Source organism: Manduca sexta, chromosome 15 (genome assembly GCF_014839805.1).
Source record: "Manduca sexta isolate Smith_Timp_Sample1 chromosome 15, JHU_Msex_v1.0, whole genome shotgun sequence".
Classification (NCBI taxonomy): Eukaryota; Metazoa; Arthropoda; class Insecta; order Lepidoptera; family Sphingidae; genus Manduca; species Manduca sexta.
Window position 1 is genome coordinate 4109132 of NC_051129.1, and position 20038 is coordinate 4129169.

Below are 20038 nucleotides of genomic sequence, written 5' to 3' on the forward strand. Positions count from 1 at the left end.
TGTATTAACAGTACTAAAGGTTTATTGTAATGAATTTAAATGTTTTAATATAGATTTAGGTCACAGATTTATCAATGTTGTATTGAAAACAAAACCACCGTTTATGGAGAGCAAATTGATATATTGGGAACATTTTGATAACAATGATACATTTGAAAGAAAGTATGATAACATGTCTTGTCACAAATTGATCGATTATATGTTTAGCATGATACTACTCTGTTGACATACGTTTACAATTATTCAATTACATTAATGAATATGCAACTGTGACCACTTTTTCATGACGCACGTGATGTCATGACAGTAGATGCACCGTTTGAAAATAATTGTCAACGGCATCATCTAAAAATATTCATTCGGCTTCGGTTGATTCATACCTTGTCTTGAAAACATCTGTTTGAAATATTAGTAGATATAACTTTAATGATATTGAAAATGATTTGTTAGATGAAAGTTTTGCTAATATTTGTTCTTGAGTAAATTCAATTACATTATTATCAGTTGTAAAGGTCCGTCTAGATGATTCTAGCCTTGGTAGGCCTTCTTATAGATTTAATATCTCCATGATATCGTAGTCTTTTTCTTCTAGTAGGCGGAACTTTGTAATTATGAGTGGTGTTATGCGAACATAGTATGCAAATTTGGTCGATTGGAGCACATGAGCCATTGATTTAGTGAACTCCACATTCATTATTGTTTTTATAATAATATTATTAAACAATAAACCTTTTCCTTTTATCCGTTTCATCTTTATACATCTCAATGTGAACATACCGACACAATGTGATAAAAATGCAAATTCAACTGAAGGCAATATTGAGTCAATATCTTCAATAAATATTTTCTTTTGTATTCCCTAACGGTGCTGCGAATAAATATTTGAATGAATATTTCAGGAGCTACCGACTACAACTAACTTGTTTAAGTAAACACGTTGTGAAGAATGCACAACTTAAAGTATGGTTTGTTAAATCTAAAGTACATATAAACTATTTGGTCGCAAATTTTTAATCTTTTAGTAATATAAATTATATTGAATATAAAATTTTAGCAGATAATGAACTATTCTCAACAGCAACAGTTGAGAAACGCTGGCTCACTAATAAATTATGGCTCAAAATTCTGGTTAAACAAGTCAAAAAATGATTTAATCGATAGCGGATTCGGCACCTAATAAAGCAACGGTGTTCAATGTCGTGTGCCAAAAAAGTCAACTCCGCTAGCTGTAAGTTACCGTAGTATAAATTAAGCGAGATTCTCCCAAGGCGAGACGGGCTTGCGATAAAATCCGGTCTTGCTATACTTTTATTTGTACCTGCTTCATGCGTGTTGTGTTCATTCCTGCCAAAAGGAATATTGACTTACGTGCTAGTGCTAGTAAAGTTTATGTACGTTCGTAAACTATATTGCCGATGGCGTATGTCTGAGTATCTGGTATGAAGTATTTAGAGTTCTTCAGAAATGTGAGTAAAATGTACGATTTTACTTGAAGAATTGAAATTGTATTTACTTTTTTTATAAGTTCACGGCAAAGTGACTTCACTGCACCTGATAGTAAGTGAAGTGAGGTCCAATAGAATGTCGACTGACGAGAGACGATTACTCCTCGACAGTCGACACAATTATGCAGGACAGTTGGAACCGGATATACACAGGCTGATCCTGGAACGCGACAGATTTACGCGGCTACTATGGCAGGTTTTAACACTTTGTGTAAGGCGGCCGCTATCCGGGCGGATACAAAAAATATATCCTGCCACCAGCAAAACCAGATAGAATGAGGTGAAAAATACCATCTAAGGTTTGCGATACAAACACAGACGCGGGGACTTCCTCTTGTGTAGTAATGGTTTCCTGCAGTCGCGATAATTATCAAGTTGCGGGCAGACATGTCGGTTGCAATGATTATTATGATTACATTTCCACTGTATAAATATCTCGGACCGTTACTTTGATCGAATTGACATTTAGCACATGTCGCTAAGTGTACGAGTGTCGCAACTTGCCCAGCATGTGGCCTGTCTTGTCCACTTTTGATCTAAGTTATGGCCGTGTTTTCTCCCGGCAAAAACTCGAAACAAGTTGCCTGGAACATGTGACTCATACTCGGTCCGCTAACTTGTTGCGATTTCGAATATGTGATTTTACTATGTTTGGCTCTTGATTTACATACGCATTTAAATCATTTACGCTTTTGGTAACTAACGCGTCTGATATTTTAATTTCGTTATAATTTCGCCGCAATATGTTAATGGTCTGCCGCAAAGTATCTGCAGGACATTAGGTGTAGCGGTTTCCCAAAATGTTCTAGATCCTTCGGAGTCGAAACTTTTAAAATGGCCAAACTTCTATATTCCTTTAAAATTAGATCCGCCAACGAAGAAAGTGGTCGCATTACGCGGTTTGTTGCGCCTTAAGATAGCGCGTGGAAAGTCCGCAGACTTGATATTTTGAGACGCTGTTCACCTTATGAGAAATGCAAATATTGACATCGTGTATTATCGCCCATTACGTGTCGCGTCAGTCATGTTTAAACATGTTTCACTTTCAAATGGGCCGGAGATAACTCTATCGGATAACAGGTGACTGATTCCGACGTGTAACTGGAGCGACGCGACGTTTTGCAGAAAGTCCAATCAATAAACGTCAATCAAAGATGGAAAAGACTGATTTCCGTCTGCCAACAGCGTACATCAAAATTGTCTCCGTTCATTCTCAATAAACAGCGGTTATCGTCATTCGACATTAGTTACGTACTCTATAAATAGTCATTCTGTTCGCAACGTTCATAACTGGTCCCCCTTTGGTGGTTTCACTCTTTTTTGCGTAAGTTGATATTCCATTTAAAGCATCTCTTTGAGCTGATTTAAGTTTATTCGAACTACATATTAATGCGGTTTTTCGAGAGCACCGATGCGACTTGAATACTGATTTAATTCATTAACTCAAGACGGATCGAATGATGCTTGAGAATTTCATCGATTCATAAGGTTACATTGATATCGAATACTTATGAATGAAGTCGAGATTTTATTTTTAATCCGTAAATTACATTCGCTATCGACGAGGTCGTTTACCTCTATGTGAATCGTATTTAATCGCGGATAATAATTGATACGCAATCGTAAGTTAAGCTCTGTTATGTATATAGGCTTAGTTGAGAGACATTCCTTTGATGAACAATTGTTGCTAATTAGCAACGATCCGGAACAATTTGTTATGTTTTATTATTTTAGCTATTCCAAAATTAGCGAGAATTTTATCCTCGTAAGAATTTGAGTGAATGCATTCCTAAATATCGATAGTGTGTTGTGCACTATTTAATCCTTAATTTTTAGTGCATTCATGTCACGAACGGTCATTGGCACTCGGTAAGGCCTCGTTCACATAACTGGTGTCGAACGTGCGTCCACCGCGCAGTGAATTTGTTAGTAGCGTTTGCACGGCGTGTCTGGAACGGTTCCATTTCAAACGCACATATGTGTACTTATAAAATAAAAAATCTTAAAGAATATATAGGCATGCAGGTAGAAATGCAAATCCTTAAGTCTGAAATATCGTTCCAATAAAACTGGTGTACTTATTTGTTTAATTATAATTGCTCGTTGTGAAATGATACCGTGAATGCTACACCGACACAACTACAACGCCACACCGATTGCACGCCCATGCAGGGAGGGGGGAGACATTTGTCCACTTTTACTTCCTATTGTCCTCTTCCAATTCTCCTCCAGGGCCCTGCAGTCGCTAGGCCGGGGGATTCTAGTACCCCATTCGCTTCATTCCCCCGATGCTGACTGCGGGGTCTGTATCTCTATAGCAGCTATACTCTAAGTGTGTTCCGCGGAACCCTAGGGCTCCGTGATACCTCTGTCGGGGTTCCGCAAGAACTTAGAAAAAAAAAATCAAAATACCTCTCTCAATAATAATTAGTAACTGTTACATTGTACTTTTATTATGCTGATTAATAAAAAATACATTTATAAAAACAATTGTTTTATTGCAGGGTTCCATCAAGTATTTTGCTTCCCAAAAGGGTTCCGTCATTTAAAAAGTTTGAGAACCACTGCTCTATAGAAAAAAGCTTCTCGCCTGAACGGGGTCTATTACGGATCTGCGCATGTTTTGTCGTCATAAAACCCCAATGTAATCGTGTCGCGTCTTTGCTCGTGTGAATTAGACTGAGAGCAACACGCGACTTGCTGGCTATTGAGAAATACTTATCCAAGTGTGTGTCGTAGTGCAATTAGCTTTTTGCAGTCTCGTCCGGAGTTAATTTTTAGCATTCCCGCGCTATCTTTGAGATAAGATTGTGGAGTTTTTGTAGGTGAAGTTATGAGCTCAGATATTGGGGCTGTAAGTGAAGCGTGGAGAATTAAGCGGGCCGGAATAATAATGGTCGATGAGGAATATTGCGTTACTTCGCTGGTTTTGCGTTTCGTAGTACTATTATTATTATTTATTCCTCTTGCCTCTCAAGCCTATGTCCTCTAAAGAAAAATATTTATTGAAGAACAGAGCGATGAAAAACAAACACTTGGTGTACTTGAGACTTTTTTTTACCTCTACTAGTCATTGCGTGGAAACCATTAGTCAGTAAGGTCCGTCCCGGTATTCCCCGTATGGATTTACACCTGCATCGCATTTGCTAAGCAACGGCATATCGATTAGTGCTTAATAGGTTTTTTTTTACAAAACAAACGTCCTCTTTCCAATGGTGATGTTTTCTGCTTAGTTTTTCTTTTTCTAGTATAAATGACAATGATCACATCGCACCCATGTTGAGTCTCACAATAACTAATACTTATACTGATTGCAATATCTACAACCAGAATACATCAGTACTTGCTTACTGTTGATAGCAGAACCAGAAGTTGCTATGGTCTCGACTAAGATAGAACGATAGTCCTACTACCTTGAAAGTCCACATACCTACAATCAGTAACTGTATGAACAATGCAGCGGTCGTTAAAGATAAAAAATATAAATAGATTATCTCTTCTCACGAGTCAGTCGTCTGATAGCATATTGTGATACATATACACCACTCAGGGTTAAATATTACGACAGGGTAATGTCCCAGAATCCTAATTTTGATAAAGTCCAATGCTGCGGTAAGATAATCGCATAGTCTCAATCTAGATTTGTCACTAGGAGATAATAAGATGTGCAACATTGGACGCGGTCACATGATGTTTTGATCTTGATCGGGTCAACTGTTTGATTATATGGTTCAATTGCTTTGACAGGTGAATAAATAGGCTATTATAGAATAATTTACACGTATTCAGTACGTGGTACTTTTGACAGTAACTGTTTAATATATAGAAGAGATTGTTTAAACAAATACTGGAAGAAATAAAAACTTCAACTGAATCATATTACTGTAGATTTTATTTTGCTAGCATAAGAATAAGTATAATCGCTTTCAGATATTTCTTGTACAAGAAAAATATATAAAAATCTAAAACCGAGTAGATACAGATATACCTACCATGATTTTTATAACGTTAAGCATTCCGTAATATGAAGAAACAGTAGTCTGGTGTAATTGTTACAATGATATCTTTTATTGCTTTACAAAACAGACGCTAATACAATATTCTATTCAAATCTTCGCCATTTGTTTTTGTTGTTGTCCCGAAATCCGTTCAATCTTCTTAATATTGTACCGCGCAGATGTTACTTTGTCATTTACCTATAAGCCTCATCCCAACTTGGGCAAAGTTATGGTACAATACATTTAAGTTTAATGCTCAACGCTTGGCGATGGACATTATTTTACAGATGCGGGCAGCAGTATCAAATGTGTCTAGACTCGGTATTAAGTCAGTTATAAAGAATGTTAATTTAAGTAGATGTCCTCAGCCAACATGCGCTATTTTTGCTGATCCATAGTTCTGTAAACTGTTTGTGAATATTTTTTTTCGTTTAAAACGTTTGTTCAAAAGATGTAAGCGTAATTCAGGAAATTTATAAAAAAAGTAATAAATATAAATGATAATACAAGTCCTGTGTTATATTACACTGTCCCACTGCTGGGCACGGGTCTACTCCTGAGAGCGATTAGACCTTAGTACACCACGCTGGCCTGTTGCGAATTGGTAGAATTTACACACCCTCAATATTCCTATAAAGAACTTCTCTATGTTTACCTTCACCGTTAAAGCAAACGATAATTCACAAAGAATACACACATAAATTTAGATACAAATATATATTATTCATTTGCAATGAAGAAGTCACTGAAAGAATTCAAAGATTTAACGCAGTAAAATATGCTAAAGATTTTGCCGACAAAGTTTGATTTTTAACACCAATACCGATGTCACTTTATGAAAGTAAGCAAATAGATTCACCGCCTCAACTCGCTAAATGGTGACCGTTTTTCTCGTTCGCAAATTGGAAAGATCTCAATCCTTCGCAAACGTTTTTGTCTTTAGAACTGTCTGGTACAGATGGTTTGAAAGATATTTTTTTTTATGCAATGGTGCTAGTCAAGAGTTTAAAACGCTTTGACTATTGAGCCTTCATCTGTAAACTAACAGGAAACTGCCTCATTGAAATTGGTGTGATTTTAGTCTAAATTTATTTTAGATTAAAATGGATTGAATTTCTAAATCGGACTATATTTGATAAATAATGATAATTTTTCTCAGGATTGAGGGTACAAAAAACACACATATCACGCCTTTATTCACACGTCTGAGTAGGCAGAGGTACATTCATGACACCCACTTTGTACTACATGTGTTCCGTGCCATGGTCGCAAACAAAAACGAGTTTTTTGACGATTCCCACAAATTAACAATTTTGGAATAGATCATTATTTTATTACGAGAGTTATGGCTCTCTCTAAGTAATGTTTTTAACTTGTTACCATGGTAAAAATTTACGACAATACTGACATACATTAATACGTACTTCTTCGACTTAACATTAAGTACAATGTCAATGCCAATTACAGTTTGTCGTGTAGACATAATTTCTAAGCCCGTACGAGGTCGATAGTAAGGGTTGTCGTATTCTTAACTGTAACTACAGTTAAAAATTATTACTGTAGTCCTAAGATCTCTATTCTATAATGTTAGATATTGAAATTAAATTAATTTTCGGATTCTATAGCGGTTTTTTATATTTTAGTTTTCTCACGACGTTTCGATGACTTTCCAACCTTCATGGTCACGGGGGGGACTGAGGTGTTGTTCATCCGTAAAGTCAAAGTTACAATATCTAGCGACATTTTACAATTATACAAATTTTTAAAAATTTTAGCTTACTTTTTAAAATATAAAAAACCGCGATAGAATCCGAAAATTAGTTTAATCTGTATTCTATTTACATTGCTGGTTGTAGGATATATTTTGTATCCGCCCGGATAGTGACCACCGTACAGAAGATGTTAAAACTCGCCATAATGGCCCATGTAAGTGTGCCGCGTTCCGGGATCAACCAGTGTATATTCGGTTCCAACAGGCAGGCATAATTGTGTTGACTGCCGAGGTTTAATCATCTCTCGTCAGTCGACATTCTTTTGGACCCCACTCCACTTATTGTCAAGTGCAGAGGGGTCACTGAAAAAAAATATACAATATGACGTAGTACATAAAACAGTTTTTAAAACAATAGCATAAAATTTTTGGATTTAATAGAATTCGTTAAATGTATACGAATTCAAATGCTTCTTTACTTGTAAAAAAGGAATTGTTCCACCCTGTTTCTTTATTTCGCCTCGTGTCGTTTTCCTCAATGCCGTCTTTTATGAAACTGTAAAAATCAAAGTACTGATGGTACTTTATTAACTTCCAAGTTTCCTTGTGTGGAACAACTGGAGCGGCGATGACTGAAGTGAAGGAAGATTAAAGTTCACTGCGTCAGTTCAGACTGTTACAAACTAGAGAAATAAATGACAAAACGGAACCGTAAATCGAGGAAACTGATGCGTTCAAATAAACTAACTTGAGCTATGAGCTACGTTACGGTATCATTGATAACTATCGAACGAAGGCCGAAGCGATTGCAACTGACAAGATTCTATCAATCTTTTGTCTCTTTTGTGAATTTACTTAATTCGTTTACATTGTCTATGTTCGCTAACAGCTCAAGTGTTAGAAAGAGAAAGCAATTTTTGTCATGTGTTATATTTCTATGTGTTTGAATGAATCATATATCACTTGTTACATTCGATAGAGGAATGTCAGTAACATTCATGGTGTTAAAATAGATCGTTTCGACACAACACGATGGTAATGGGCTTATTTTTAAAACATCTTTGTCACCTTTTTCTGAGAAAAATGTTTCAAGATTTATAATCGAACTAGCTGCGCTTACGACTTTGTTTGTGTGCAAAGAATGTTTGGTATTCGGCTGTCATTATAGCTCTTAGATAGATGTTAAAGTATTTAAAATCAGTCTTGGTGATGGTTTTAATTTGATTGGTGTAGTTATATTAACGTTTCGCTTAAATAATTTCCAACAACATTCTGTGAAATAGACGATGCCTTCGATTGTAAGGTATTCTTATTTGCTAAAAAGAAACAGGTTATATTATGATTTGCAAACGGCTCAAAATCAATTGTGTTATAAGTAGACATTTTAGTTAACTTGTTGGCTAGGGAACAGAGATCCAAAGGCGTCAATTGTATTATCAACAAACTTTCAACGTAATTTTCCAATTCGAAGACAAAATTCCTTTCAAACACAATTTGCAAGTTTAACAAATTAATCCAGTTTTCTATTTTGTAATATGGTCGGCAACCCTGAGCTTGACTTAGGTTTTCTTAAGTAATAAACATGCAATAGAGGCTCGTAAGTAATATTTTATAAACAATCATGTTTTTATAACAGCAGTGATTCATCTATTGTGTGGACGGGCGATGGAAAGAAACACTTCAATATTGAACGACTAATGGACTTCGTGATGAAATAATGGTTTTTAATATATACAAATAGTAAGAGCTTATAATGATTTGTTACACAGTGCTATTAGCATTTGTTAGTAATGGTTTGGTCTTCGTTATTAATTTAACTATGTTATGATGTATTACGTTTTCTTAGAGGTCATGTCAAACATTAATGTTTGTAAAATAATATAAGATATATTTTTCGTAATCCTAAAAATTATTTGTATCAAATACATCTTGGATTTGGTAAACGAATTCTTCTTATGTATTGTTTGTATCAACCGGCTCTGAATAATAGATTCTTTTTATGTTGAAACATGATACTGTTCGAACAAAGGATTCATTAAGATGACATCTTTAGAGATTGCGAGCTTTATACACGTTCATCAATGTGTAGCGACCAGTTATTAACCAAACCGTGGTTTAAAAGAAATTCGTATTCCTAATTCAATGTTATTAGTCTTTGGTCACAAAAACATTCGTATCGCCTTTCTAGAATCTAGAAAGTTGTTTCCGAGAAGTCACAGCTAATAAGGATCGTAGTAAAAAATAATCTTGGTTCTGATCAAATGAAACTGGATTCGCATGAGAAGATTTAGAAAATGTTTTCTTCTTAGCTTCTAAATTGAAGATCAACGATACATTAAAAATTGTTGAGGAATATTTTTTTCCGAGAATAGGATGGTGAGAGCTATTGTCACCCTACTAACTACTTTAAAAAGAAGTAAAACTTCGAAGCGGCTCATCAAATCCTTCATACGTACCAGTTGTAATGTGTGACATCGGAGAAGTACTCCTTAATGCATGCTATTGTCACGACTGGGGATGTTTCAAGGAACTTAGCCATAAGTATGGAAAAATTTTAGCTTAAACCTGTATTCTCATGTGGTTTAGGTTGGGGACACATAATATTCATGGTTTGCCGAAGTTTTTACTATTCTGTGAAATCCTGGGGTTGGGCAAAGTGATATTTTTCTGGTTAGTGTCAAGTCGGAGCTTAGAATTGGTGCCCAAGATGCCGATAGGCTCGCCCCCTATAACATGGGGCACACAGGCGAAAACTGGGTACCCTGGTTGCATCCGCTTACCCCCTCGAGGATGACTGCATGATGTATATGTGTGTTATCAAATCCATAAACTAGTGGCAAATATTATAAACAAAAGAAAGTTTTCCAAATTGAATGAACGTAAACGCAATCGATCCATATCCGATTGTAAAGTGTCACTATATACGGCACACGTGTTGATTAATGCTGATTGATTTACCTTGGTGCTACGAGAATAGAAGTGATCTGCAAAACAAATGACCACTCATTACTGTGCGGGCTTGCATTATTCTGCATTGACACGTGATACTAGTGACTAATGATTTGTTATGAACATATCTTGTACTCAGTTGTTGCGAACCGTTTGTTAATAGAGTTCTTTTTATGGAAGGTCGGTAAACTAGCAAGTTACCTATTAATGAGTGATCTCTAAAGCTCTTAAATTTTCATAATATGGAAATATCGTAGATGTTTGATCCGTATACTGATTCCCAACATCCATAAACACCCATAATGTCAGAAGAATAAAGAATACCTGTCTTTAAAGAAACGTTTAGTGGCTAGCGAATGAGAGTGCTTTTGCCTCTTGAAATTTTCCCGCCATACGAAATGCAATAACCAATATCATAGTGCCATTTTACGTTGTGTTTCTGTGAGACAGTTACTCTGCTGGTCGTATCTATCCGTTGATGTTGTAGACAAAATTTCGGTCTACATCATGATACAATGTCTATAGAAGTTTTTGCATGTCACCATTCTCGTTCTCACTTTCTTGCGTCAATTACTAGTAAGACATTACAATTCAAGTACGTTTTGTCAGGACTTAAGTGTATTTAAATTGCATTGCAATAAATAAAGTAGTTTATTGATTCATGTACGGTAGGTCCATAATGTTGACAGGACCACTCGACAGTTGTTATCGTTGTGTTGGCTTAAACAAGTGCTTGTGGAAGCTTAATTCAAACGTCACGAGACGGTGCGATGGGGACGGTTAAGCCGGAAGACTTAATTGTGACGCGAACACAAATTCAACTCGTTTTTTATTCGACTGTGACCGCAAACGTTTTACCAATGGATTAAAAACTTTTTAATCCTCTTGTCGTATCACCGTCCCCTAGTTTATGTTGAAACCTAAGGGTTGGAAAGACGTGGAGCTGTTTCAAGTTGTTCAGTTGTGCCAAAGTTGTTAGTGTCCATATGTTACATAAAAGAAATTTGCTTATATACATAAAAGATGGATAAAGACCTGTACCTATAAATGAGTAATTTTCTGTAGAAATAGAAGGGTATAAAAAAATAAATTTTACGTAAACTATGTGTAAAAGTTCCAATTCATGACATTGATTTCATTATATTAAAACGATTGTTGATGTTTGTGAAAGGTCACTAAAATATTTGATAAACGTTAGTTTATATCTGCAAGTACTATTAAAAACTTAAATACTAGTAGTTAAATGAGACTAACTTATTAAACGGCCATTTAATTAACTTCAACTAATAAAATACTAGACTCAGCTTAATTATTGCGATAATTAACAATAACGTATGCAAGTTCTCAATCGTTTAATTAATTAGAGTGGTGTTTCGAGAAGTCGATTTTATATGAAGTCGTAAAACAATCTTTTGTAAACACACTATATATAGATAATTGTAGACACGTTTAAGCCCGTGGAGAAATGCGAAGGAGTTACATTGTGCTTATTAAATAAACAAAAATAAAAATAGCCTTAACTGCTCTTTCTCCTACACGTTTTGTTTTGTAAAATTGTTTGTTACCTACTCAATAAGTTGAATATTTATTATGAATACATTTTCCTTTTTAACTTTTATTGTACTAGGATGGAACACTTCCATCAAATTTAATTTACTTATACCTATATTTTTTTTTATAGTAATTAGCCTGCGAATAAGCAAGTCCGTCTCAATGATCGTTCAATGTGCAATAATAATATACCTACTTCTTTAAGGGCGTTTTGAAGTTAGGCATAAATGAACATAGAAACTAGCGAGTGATGTAACGTATTATGGAACGAGTATAGCGGCTAGCTTCATGCTAGCCAATTCGACGCGAAACTCTGGTCGAGTTGACTTATTTACTCTACAGACGAAGAGGTCTCCAGTGTGACTACTATTTATAAAAGATTTTCATACTACTGAAAGATTGGCCAGCAACATGGCCGCCTGATATAATTCACCAGCCCATGGATGACACAACGTCATTCGAAACGTCAGACACTGTGGTTTTAGTCCTAAGCGAGAAGGTATCGATTTAACATAATGCCTAGTAATAATGATTTCTAATGTTTATGCGAATGTTAGACTTTATAAAAAAACGTATATTAATAATATAATATATAATATTTAATATCTGTAAAATAGTTCTATTGTAATGTCTAGTAATTTTAGATAACTATAATATTGGTGTACAAGAGTAACTCTCGTTAATTTTGATATAGACCTACCTTATTACTTATCGCCTTGATGAAGGTTTGATGCCCTGACACAATGTCAACACAGTCGTAAACGTTACGATAATTATATCGAGAACAGGCTAGTTTTGTCCACGGCTTCTACTGTTTTAACGTCCTTCTCAGAGGTAAAGTATTGTCAATATCCTCTGAAGCGTCTTCTCCTTGTCAAAAAAAGCGTCAAAAACTAGTGTAGCCCTTTTAGGATAGGCATGTACAATAAGATGGGAATTAAAACCTGTATTTAGATTTTGGTAACAGGTTATTAGCTGCTACATATTACGTCTTAAGTAATTACAGCCTTGGTTCAGGATTCTATTCCTTTGACGGAAACTTAAAATTATTTCGTAAAAAAAAAAATATTTTTGTAAAACTTAAGTTTTAGTTAACCGAAAGTATTTTTAAAAATATTACCAAGTTACAGACGGACACGTATTTATTCATTATAGATGTGTCAAATGCTAGTTGTAAATATGATGTTTACGAGTCGTAAGATCGACAAGGGAGGCGTTGTTGCCGAACCAGTGCCATCCATTAGCATAATTAACAGTAGAGGTTATGGATATAACCGTTTTGATTTTATCGCTTTTAGTGATAACTAATTATGAAGTTTGCTACTGATTGATTTAGATTCTAATTTGCAATGCCGGATCAATAAAACAGTAAATTATTATTTTTATTAAAACTTTTTTTGAGTTCTGTCAAATAACACTGACTATAAAAGTGGAGAGATGTTTGATTGTATTTAATTTTCCCGCTCTTTGAATATGCTGTCGACTATATTTTGTAGAAGAGTGATGTCTGCATACTAGATCTGTGGTTTGTAGTCCATGGCGAACTGTTACAAAAGGTTTTCGGGGTTATTATTATATTATAGTGTTTTACTATCTTACTACTATCTTACTTATATATTCTAGTCTTGTATAACTTATTAGATAGTTTGGAAACCCCAGTCGACTGCGTCGAGTGGTGTCTTTCGTAACCTTAATTAAGTATATTTCATAAGCACCCACTTTAGCTGTCATATTTTAGTACTTAATTTTCTCAGCGTAATAAAGTTATATTCGCTGCACCCGTTTATCATTCCTATGTTACAACATAAATTCCCCTGCTTTCTGGGTGGCGTAATGTGCCTTTTGCACAAATATAAAACTTTCTTACAACCGCTTTCCTGAGGTCAAGCAATCCATTTCGAATCGTGTTGATCTGATCTAATTAGTTGCTTGCATTGGAAAACGAAGTTGGGACGTCACGGTTTCCTGTCCACAGTGCTGCTATGTTAAGTAGCATGATTTTTGAAAATAAATTTATAGTTACTTTGGTAATTATCGATCGCTCTAACAGTGATGGTAGCCTACACATCTGAATATTTCACATAGAATTTTGTTGGTATAGCCTGCAGTGTCGACGGGTCCATATAACCCGATACCTACCGGCTTCTCTTTATGTAGAATCTTACCATCATTAGAATGATTTGCAGACCGCATTCATGCATATTAGTACTTGTTATGTTGTGTCGGGTTACCATTCGGAAAATCTCACCCTTCGCGGCTGATAGCCTGCTTAGTCGCAGTAGGCCAGTGTGGTAGACGAAGGCCTAAACCTAATCAGTAGTACGGGAAGGCTTGTCAAGTACTCTGATGATATAATATAGGGCTGATTTTTTGCTTTTTTTTGCGATCTCCCACTTTTATCATTTAGATATTTAATTATCACTGCTATCAGTATAGTCGCGAAAAATATTACCGATCACTGGTAGATTAGTCCGTGATCACATCGTGGTATTATTTTACGATAATAATATAGTGATCGATAGCGTGTTCAGAAGCCTAAATTACATGCTATCACACAGTGGCGTATAATAGGATTAGAAAGCCAACGAAATACCTTTAAAATGTTCCGTGTTGGCCTTTAATTCTAACAAATGGTGGCTTTAGAATAATCCTCTGTGTTAGACTAGCTAAGGGGATCAACTGGTGTCTAGTTTAGAGTTTATAGTTAAACTACCTGGCTTAACGATGGATGGCTCTCGTGTGCTACGATGTTTATTATAAATAGATACATAATCATATAACTTATTTATTTAATTTTAGGTTCTCCAGCAGATTATACATTGAATTTTTATACAGAAGTAATATAACGATGGTCATATTCTGATGCACAACCAACTTAAAGGAGTACACAGCATTCGTTAAAGTAATGCGTAATTACGAAGGAATTTTATAATTCGTGATGGTTGAATAAAAGGATATTCGCAGATGGTGAATATGTCCAATATTGTTTTTTCTTTTTACTTCGCGGCTTGTGAACCTATTTTATTTGATGGTAATAAGAGTGGAACCCACAGTGTCGACTGACGAAAGTTGATTATCCCTCGCTAGTTCATACAATTGTGCCGGCCTGTTTAAAACCGGAATATATAGTTAATACAAAATTTTAATATTGCTATCACAATATCTTTTCTTGGTCTAGTGACAGTATGTACGGTTTCAGTTTGGGAGATCGTGGATACATTCTTCATGTTGAGCAACAGTCTGTATTGCAAATTTCCCGACGCTATTTCCTCCGGATCGGATCGTTTAAGGCGATACCTCAAGGTCCATTTTCATACATTTTGTTTCACCTTTAATCTGGGTAACTAAACAAGTATTGGCAAGTAAAGAATTTAAATTCACGTCTAGTTAGTGATTAGTTCTCGCAGTTGAAAGAAAAACGTAAAAATAATTAATAATCATGGATATTTCGGCCTTTAAAATTTCGTCATATTAAATTTTAAAGGCCGAAATATCCATGATAGCCAATACTTGTTTAGTTACCCAGATTAAAGGTGAAACAAAATGTATGAAAATGGACCTTGAGGTATCGCCTTAAAGGAGGTTCACGTCAAGACGGCCAGTCGTAAATTATATTTGTAAAATATTTCAAAAAGTTTGTATTGGGTTAGAGAAAATATATTTTCGTGAAAATACCTATATATTTATTCATAATAATATTGTGTTATATACAAAACAAGCATTTGTGTCTATACTGATAAGAGAGTTGATAATGTCCTATTTATTATGAGATTGGTGTTTACAGTAATCATCTAATCAGATAGCGTTGTGACATATTTTATTGTTGTAAGATATGATACACTGGTTTTGTTGATCCGATGTGACCTTTGAATTAATATTACGATGTTTGGCATTTATGTTGAGGAGAGAGGAGGAAAAAAGTTAATACTTTCACTCTATTAATTATTTGTAAAGTTCCTGTCAAATTTGTTTATACCTTTTTACAGAAATCGATGGCTCCTAAGTATACGATCGTGTTTGAAAAAATGCACACTTTTTTGCGTTTCGTTAACGAGGTACTGTTTAGTTCCAAACCCATTAAAAAAAGTTAACAAATGAAGATTTTTTTAATGGGTTTGGTAGTAAACTGTACTTAGATGACAAAGTGCTAAAAAGTGAAACAATTATTTTCAGATACGGTAGTTTACTTAGGAGCCATCGAAATTGTCGAATACAGTTGAACTATAATCACAATGATAAATCTGTGGACGTATAACCTAACTAGTAACTGCATAATGATTATTTACTTCACTGATAAATTATAATTAATAATAATAATAATTAAATAACAGATGGCTTAGTTCACTTGGAATTGTAATATTATCCGGCGGCGAGGTTAAAACCAATCGGAAAATTTCATCACACCTCTTTGTCTGATATGAAATCAAGATAAATGTTGTAAATCATAACGATTCCGCCGCATCACGGCCATTGTACGACTGTATATTTCGCAATTAACCAGGACAATTACCGGCAACATTCCCTTATTACATCGCGCGACAATGGAACAAAGACTGATGTTTTCTCGAACGGCAACTTTTCCGATAAAACATCATTGTTGGCGTTCTAAGATTTCGTGTCGACCTTTCTGTTCTCATATGACGCGATGGTAACAGTGACGTTTGCTCGTTCCAGGTTACACGCACCGCCAGCCTGTATTCATCACTGCCAAGTATTCCGCCCTTCAGCGCGCTTGATGCCGCAATGCTAGACAAGATTAAAATTAACAGTAAGAAGACAGCGCAATTGTATAGAAAGTTCGAGAGCTATTGGCGCACGTGACAACGACGGGAGTCAGAGGACAGCGCCATGAGCCAGTCCCAGGAAGAGGCCAGAGCGGCCAGGATACAGAAGTACAAGGAGGAGAGGAGGAAACAACTCACGGCCAGGACAGCGACGTTGTTCTCTTCTAACGTCACTGAAAGGTGAGATTGAAATTACTATCAGAGATACCTAATCTTAGTATTTTGTTAGGCTGAGTTTTCATTCGTCAGATAAAAGCTATTAAGGATATAAACCCAACGAACTGGAATATAAGAGCAAGATTTTGCCTGAACTGTACTTTTTATTATTCTTATAATAGTATTTTTTATTTGGCTATGTTGTATTTTATCATACAAATTTATTTGCCTATAGTAGATCAAAATAATAATATTTATTTTGTATTACTTTCAGGCGTCCAAAGAAATCAACCGATCGGACGCCGCCCGAAGACCCTGCCACTCCTCTCAAGTCTTCCTCGGAGCTCAACCTCAACACAGCTTCCACTTCGATGCCTATAAGAACAACCCGTGCCTCACGCTTAAGAGCCGCAGCAGCAACCCAGTCTGATACATCGCCGTCCCCGAGAAAGTCCAATAGGAGCTCTTCAGCGCAATCAATGCTCGACGATAGCAAAACAAAATCACCCAAGAGTTCCAAAATAATTGATAGAGATAAAAAAGCAGTCACAAATAGAAGACAGAGTAGCGAAAAAGAAAACAAAAATACGTCTGATAGAGAAATTGGTGCTATTAAAACGAAACTTAAACATTCCATTAATAAGAATATTTTAGAAAAAGACAAAAGCAATTTTATAGTGACTAATCCTAAAGGAAGGAACGTTGACGAAAAGTTTAAGCTAGATGATACTAGAAAGCTAATTTCTACGACCAACGCGAAGAAGATGAGCGTGAAGAACGAAGAAAAAAGACCTTTGCTGGTTAACGGCGAAGAAGACATATTTGACGAAATCGAAAAAGACCTCTCGAATAGTTTAGACAATGATAAGATTGACGATTTATTTAATAACCTCGTCGTTGACGACGCGGAAAGTCAGAACGTGGAATTGAGAGTGAACGATTGCGTTTTGAACGACCAATCAGGGCTCAAAATTAGTTACAATAGTTTTACAAATCCTGCCGCTGATCAAGCAATAGTTAATCATGTGAAAATAGACGATAGTGTAGTGCCAAAAGTGAAAGAAGATGTCGGAGGACTGTTGGGAGCTGTATGTGTTAGAAAAGTGGAAAGATTTAGTGAATTGCTCAGTAATTTATGTTCGCCGTGCGAAGCCGATATTTTATTTGAGGATATTTTAGTTGAAAATGGGATAAACGGCGACAGTGCCACGGTGAGTACATGTTTAAGCTTATTAAATATTGACGCATGCTTGTGTTCGTACGTAATCTAGACAGTAAGAACTGTGTCAAGAAATAGGTTGTATAATGTTTAAGTAGTAATAATGTATGTCATTTATACGTAGTGTATTGTGCTATATAAATATTTCTTAATGTGCATAAGTTTTAACGAGATATTCATAAACGTTGGTTATCAACGAAATATTTATGAAATATATTATATTTTTATTGCCGAAGGGATAACCAGAGGCGCAACTAATGCATTTACTGATGCCTGACACGAAATGAGGCTATTGTTATGTAAGGCACAATTTTTCAAAGCAACTGAAGTATACTTTTTGATCGAAATATTCACTCAAATTTCTGTTGCTCGATCTGGGATGTAGTTATTCTTAGACCTATTCTTTATAATCAACTAAGAGTATCACTTCCGAGTCATAATGCCACGGTCTATAAAACCAATAGGTCAGAACTTGCGTTTTTATAATAGCTTCACGTTTTTCACACAGCCAATGACAGGTATAAAAGAAATATTTCCGTTTTATACCCAACAATGATGCATCACAACTCATTCAAGGCCTTGAAATTAGTAGATAGAGTTTAGGTGTTAAAGTGACTAACATCAATGGCTCTTGACTTCTGCACTGGATCATTCTAATATATTTTTTATTGCTGTGAATGACGAGATGAGCTTGCCGTTCGCCTGGTGGTAAGCGATACGACCGCCCATAAACAGTAGAAACACTATCCAACGTCTTGAGATACAAAATATTGTTTGGTATTCCACTGCGCTCGGCATCCTGAGACGTGACATGTTACGTCTCATTATGTCCAGTAGTTATATTGGTTACAAAGTCCTCCAAACCGGGTCACAACAATGACTACACACTGTTGCTTGTCGGCAGAAATAGACATTGCGGTGGTACCCACCCAGGCGGACTCTTACATATGAGAGGCCTACCACCAGTAAAATTATAATTTATTTCATGTGTCAACTTCCAGCCATCTAAACACGCGCTAGACTTGAGAAATCGTAGATTTATCCAACATGAATCTTTGTTGAAACTTGAAATAAAGGTTGAATAGTGGGATAATATAGATCTTTCTTTATTGACACTTCTAGGTCTTAAATTATGTAAACTTGTATGTCTAAGTATTAAATAAATTTTAAGTAAATGCTTAGGTATTAGGCATTGGCTAAAAAAATATTTTCAAAATTATTAAAAAGATATTTTCTAATAAAAATATGTACGTATTTTTCACGTCTAAATATTTTCGATGTTATTATAAACATAACTAATTTTAAAAACGATAAATCTCTAAAAATATTTGTATTTTTTTATATTTTATGTTTAATCTGTATTATGTGTACGTATATCTTACATAATATTAAAATTAATTTTATTATTTATTAATTCCTGTCTCGTAAGTATTCGATTTCAAATCCTGGAATTGATTTTCAGACCGTCACAGGAAATCATTGTTTTTAATTACATAAATAGCTTCCCAATTTCTGCAATTTCTACCTGAAATGATGACTATTTAAAATGTAAAATCAAGACATTATAAATAATTCTTAGGAATATTTCAAATTGTTAATTTTACACAAAAATTTGAATGAAGCTACGAAATGACTAACGTGGTTTAATATTTATGCAATATGAATTAAAGTCTTAAGAATTGTTGACTCACTGTATGATATAAGCTACCAATTATTTGTAGTTTAGAATTTTTTCATACAGTATAAACGTACTGTTTGAAGCGATGATTGGTTTGTTTCTATTGATACGAATTTAGACGTGTCTGGGTTTTTTGTTAGTGATACAAATTGGAATAGAATTGGAGTTCATCTGACTTGATACAGTCGGACTTTATAATGTGTGAGCGAAACATGATATATTATGTCATCTCACTTGCACTTGAAGACTACAATTACATGGAGCAGGAAATAATGAAGATTTGTAATATTCTTTCTTGCATTCCATTTATAGTCAGTGCTTACAAACAAGAACTTATATTTTTCTTGTCTATAACTGATTCATCGGCTATCTACTAGGTTTTTCTTTTAGTTACATTGTTGCTACAACATTAGGATCATGAAAGTCATCATCTGATATTAAATGAGCCCATGAACACTCATAATACCAGAGGTATTGTGGTCCGCTA

At 35.2% G+C, this 20038-nt stretch overlaps 1 protein-coding gene across 1 annotated transcript in view; it reads left to right on the forward strand.

Moving 5' to 3' along the window:
* Window positions 1-20038, forward strand: part of LOC119189386 — a 142989-nt gene that overhangs the window by 14276 nt on the left and 108675 nt on the right. Inside the window, exons 2-3 of the mRNA XM_037438835.1 lie at window positions 16389-16678; window positions 16929-17865. Of these exons, the coding sequence (XP_037294732.1) occupies window positions 16563-16678; window positions 16929-17865 (1053 nt within the window). The 5' untranslated portion in view covers window positions 16389-16562. The remainder of the gene's footprint in view (window positions 1-16388; window positions 16679-16928; window positions 17866-20038) is intronic.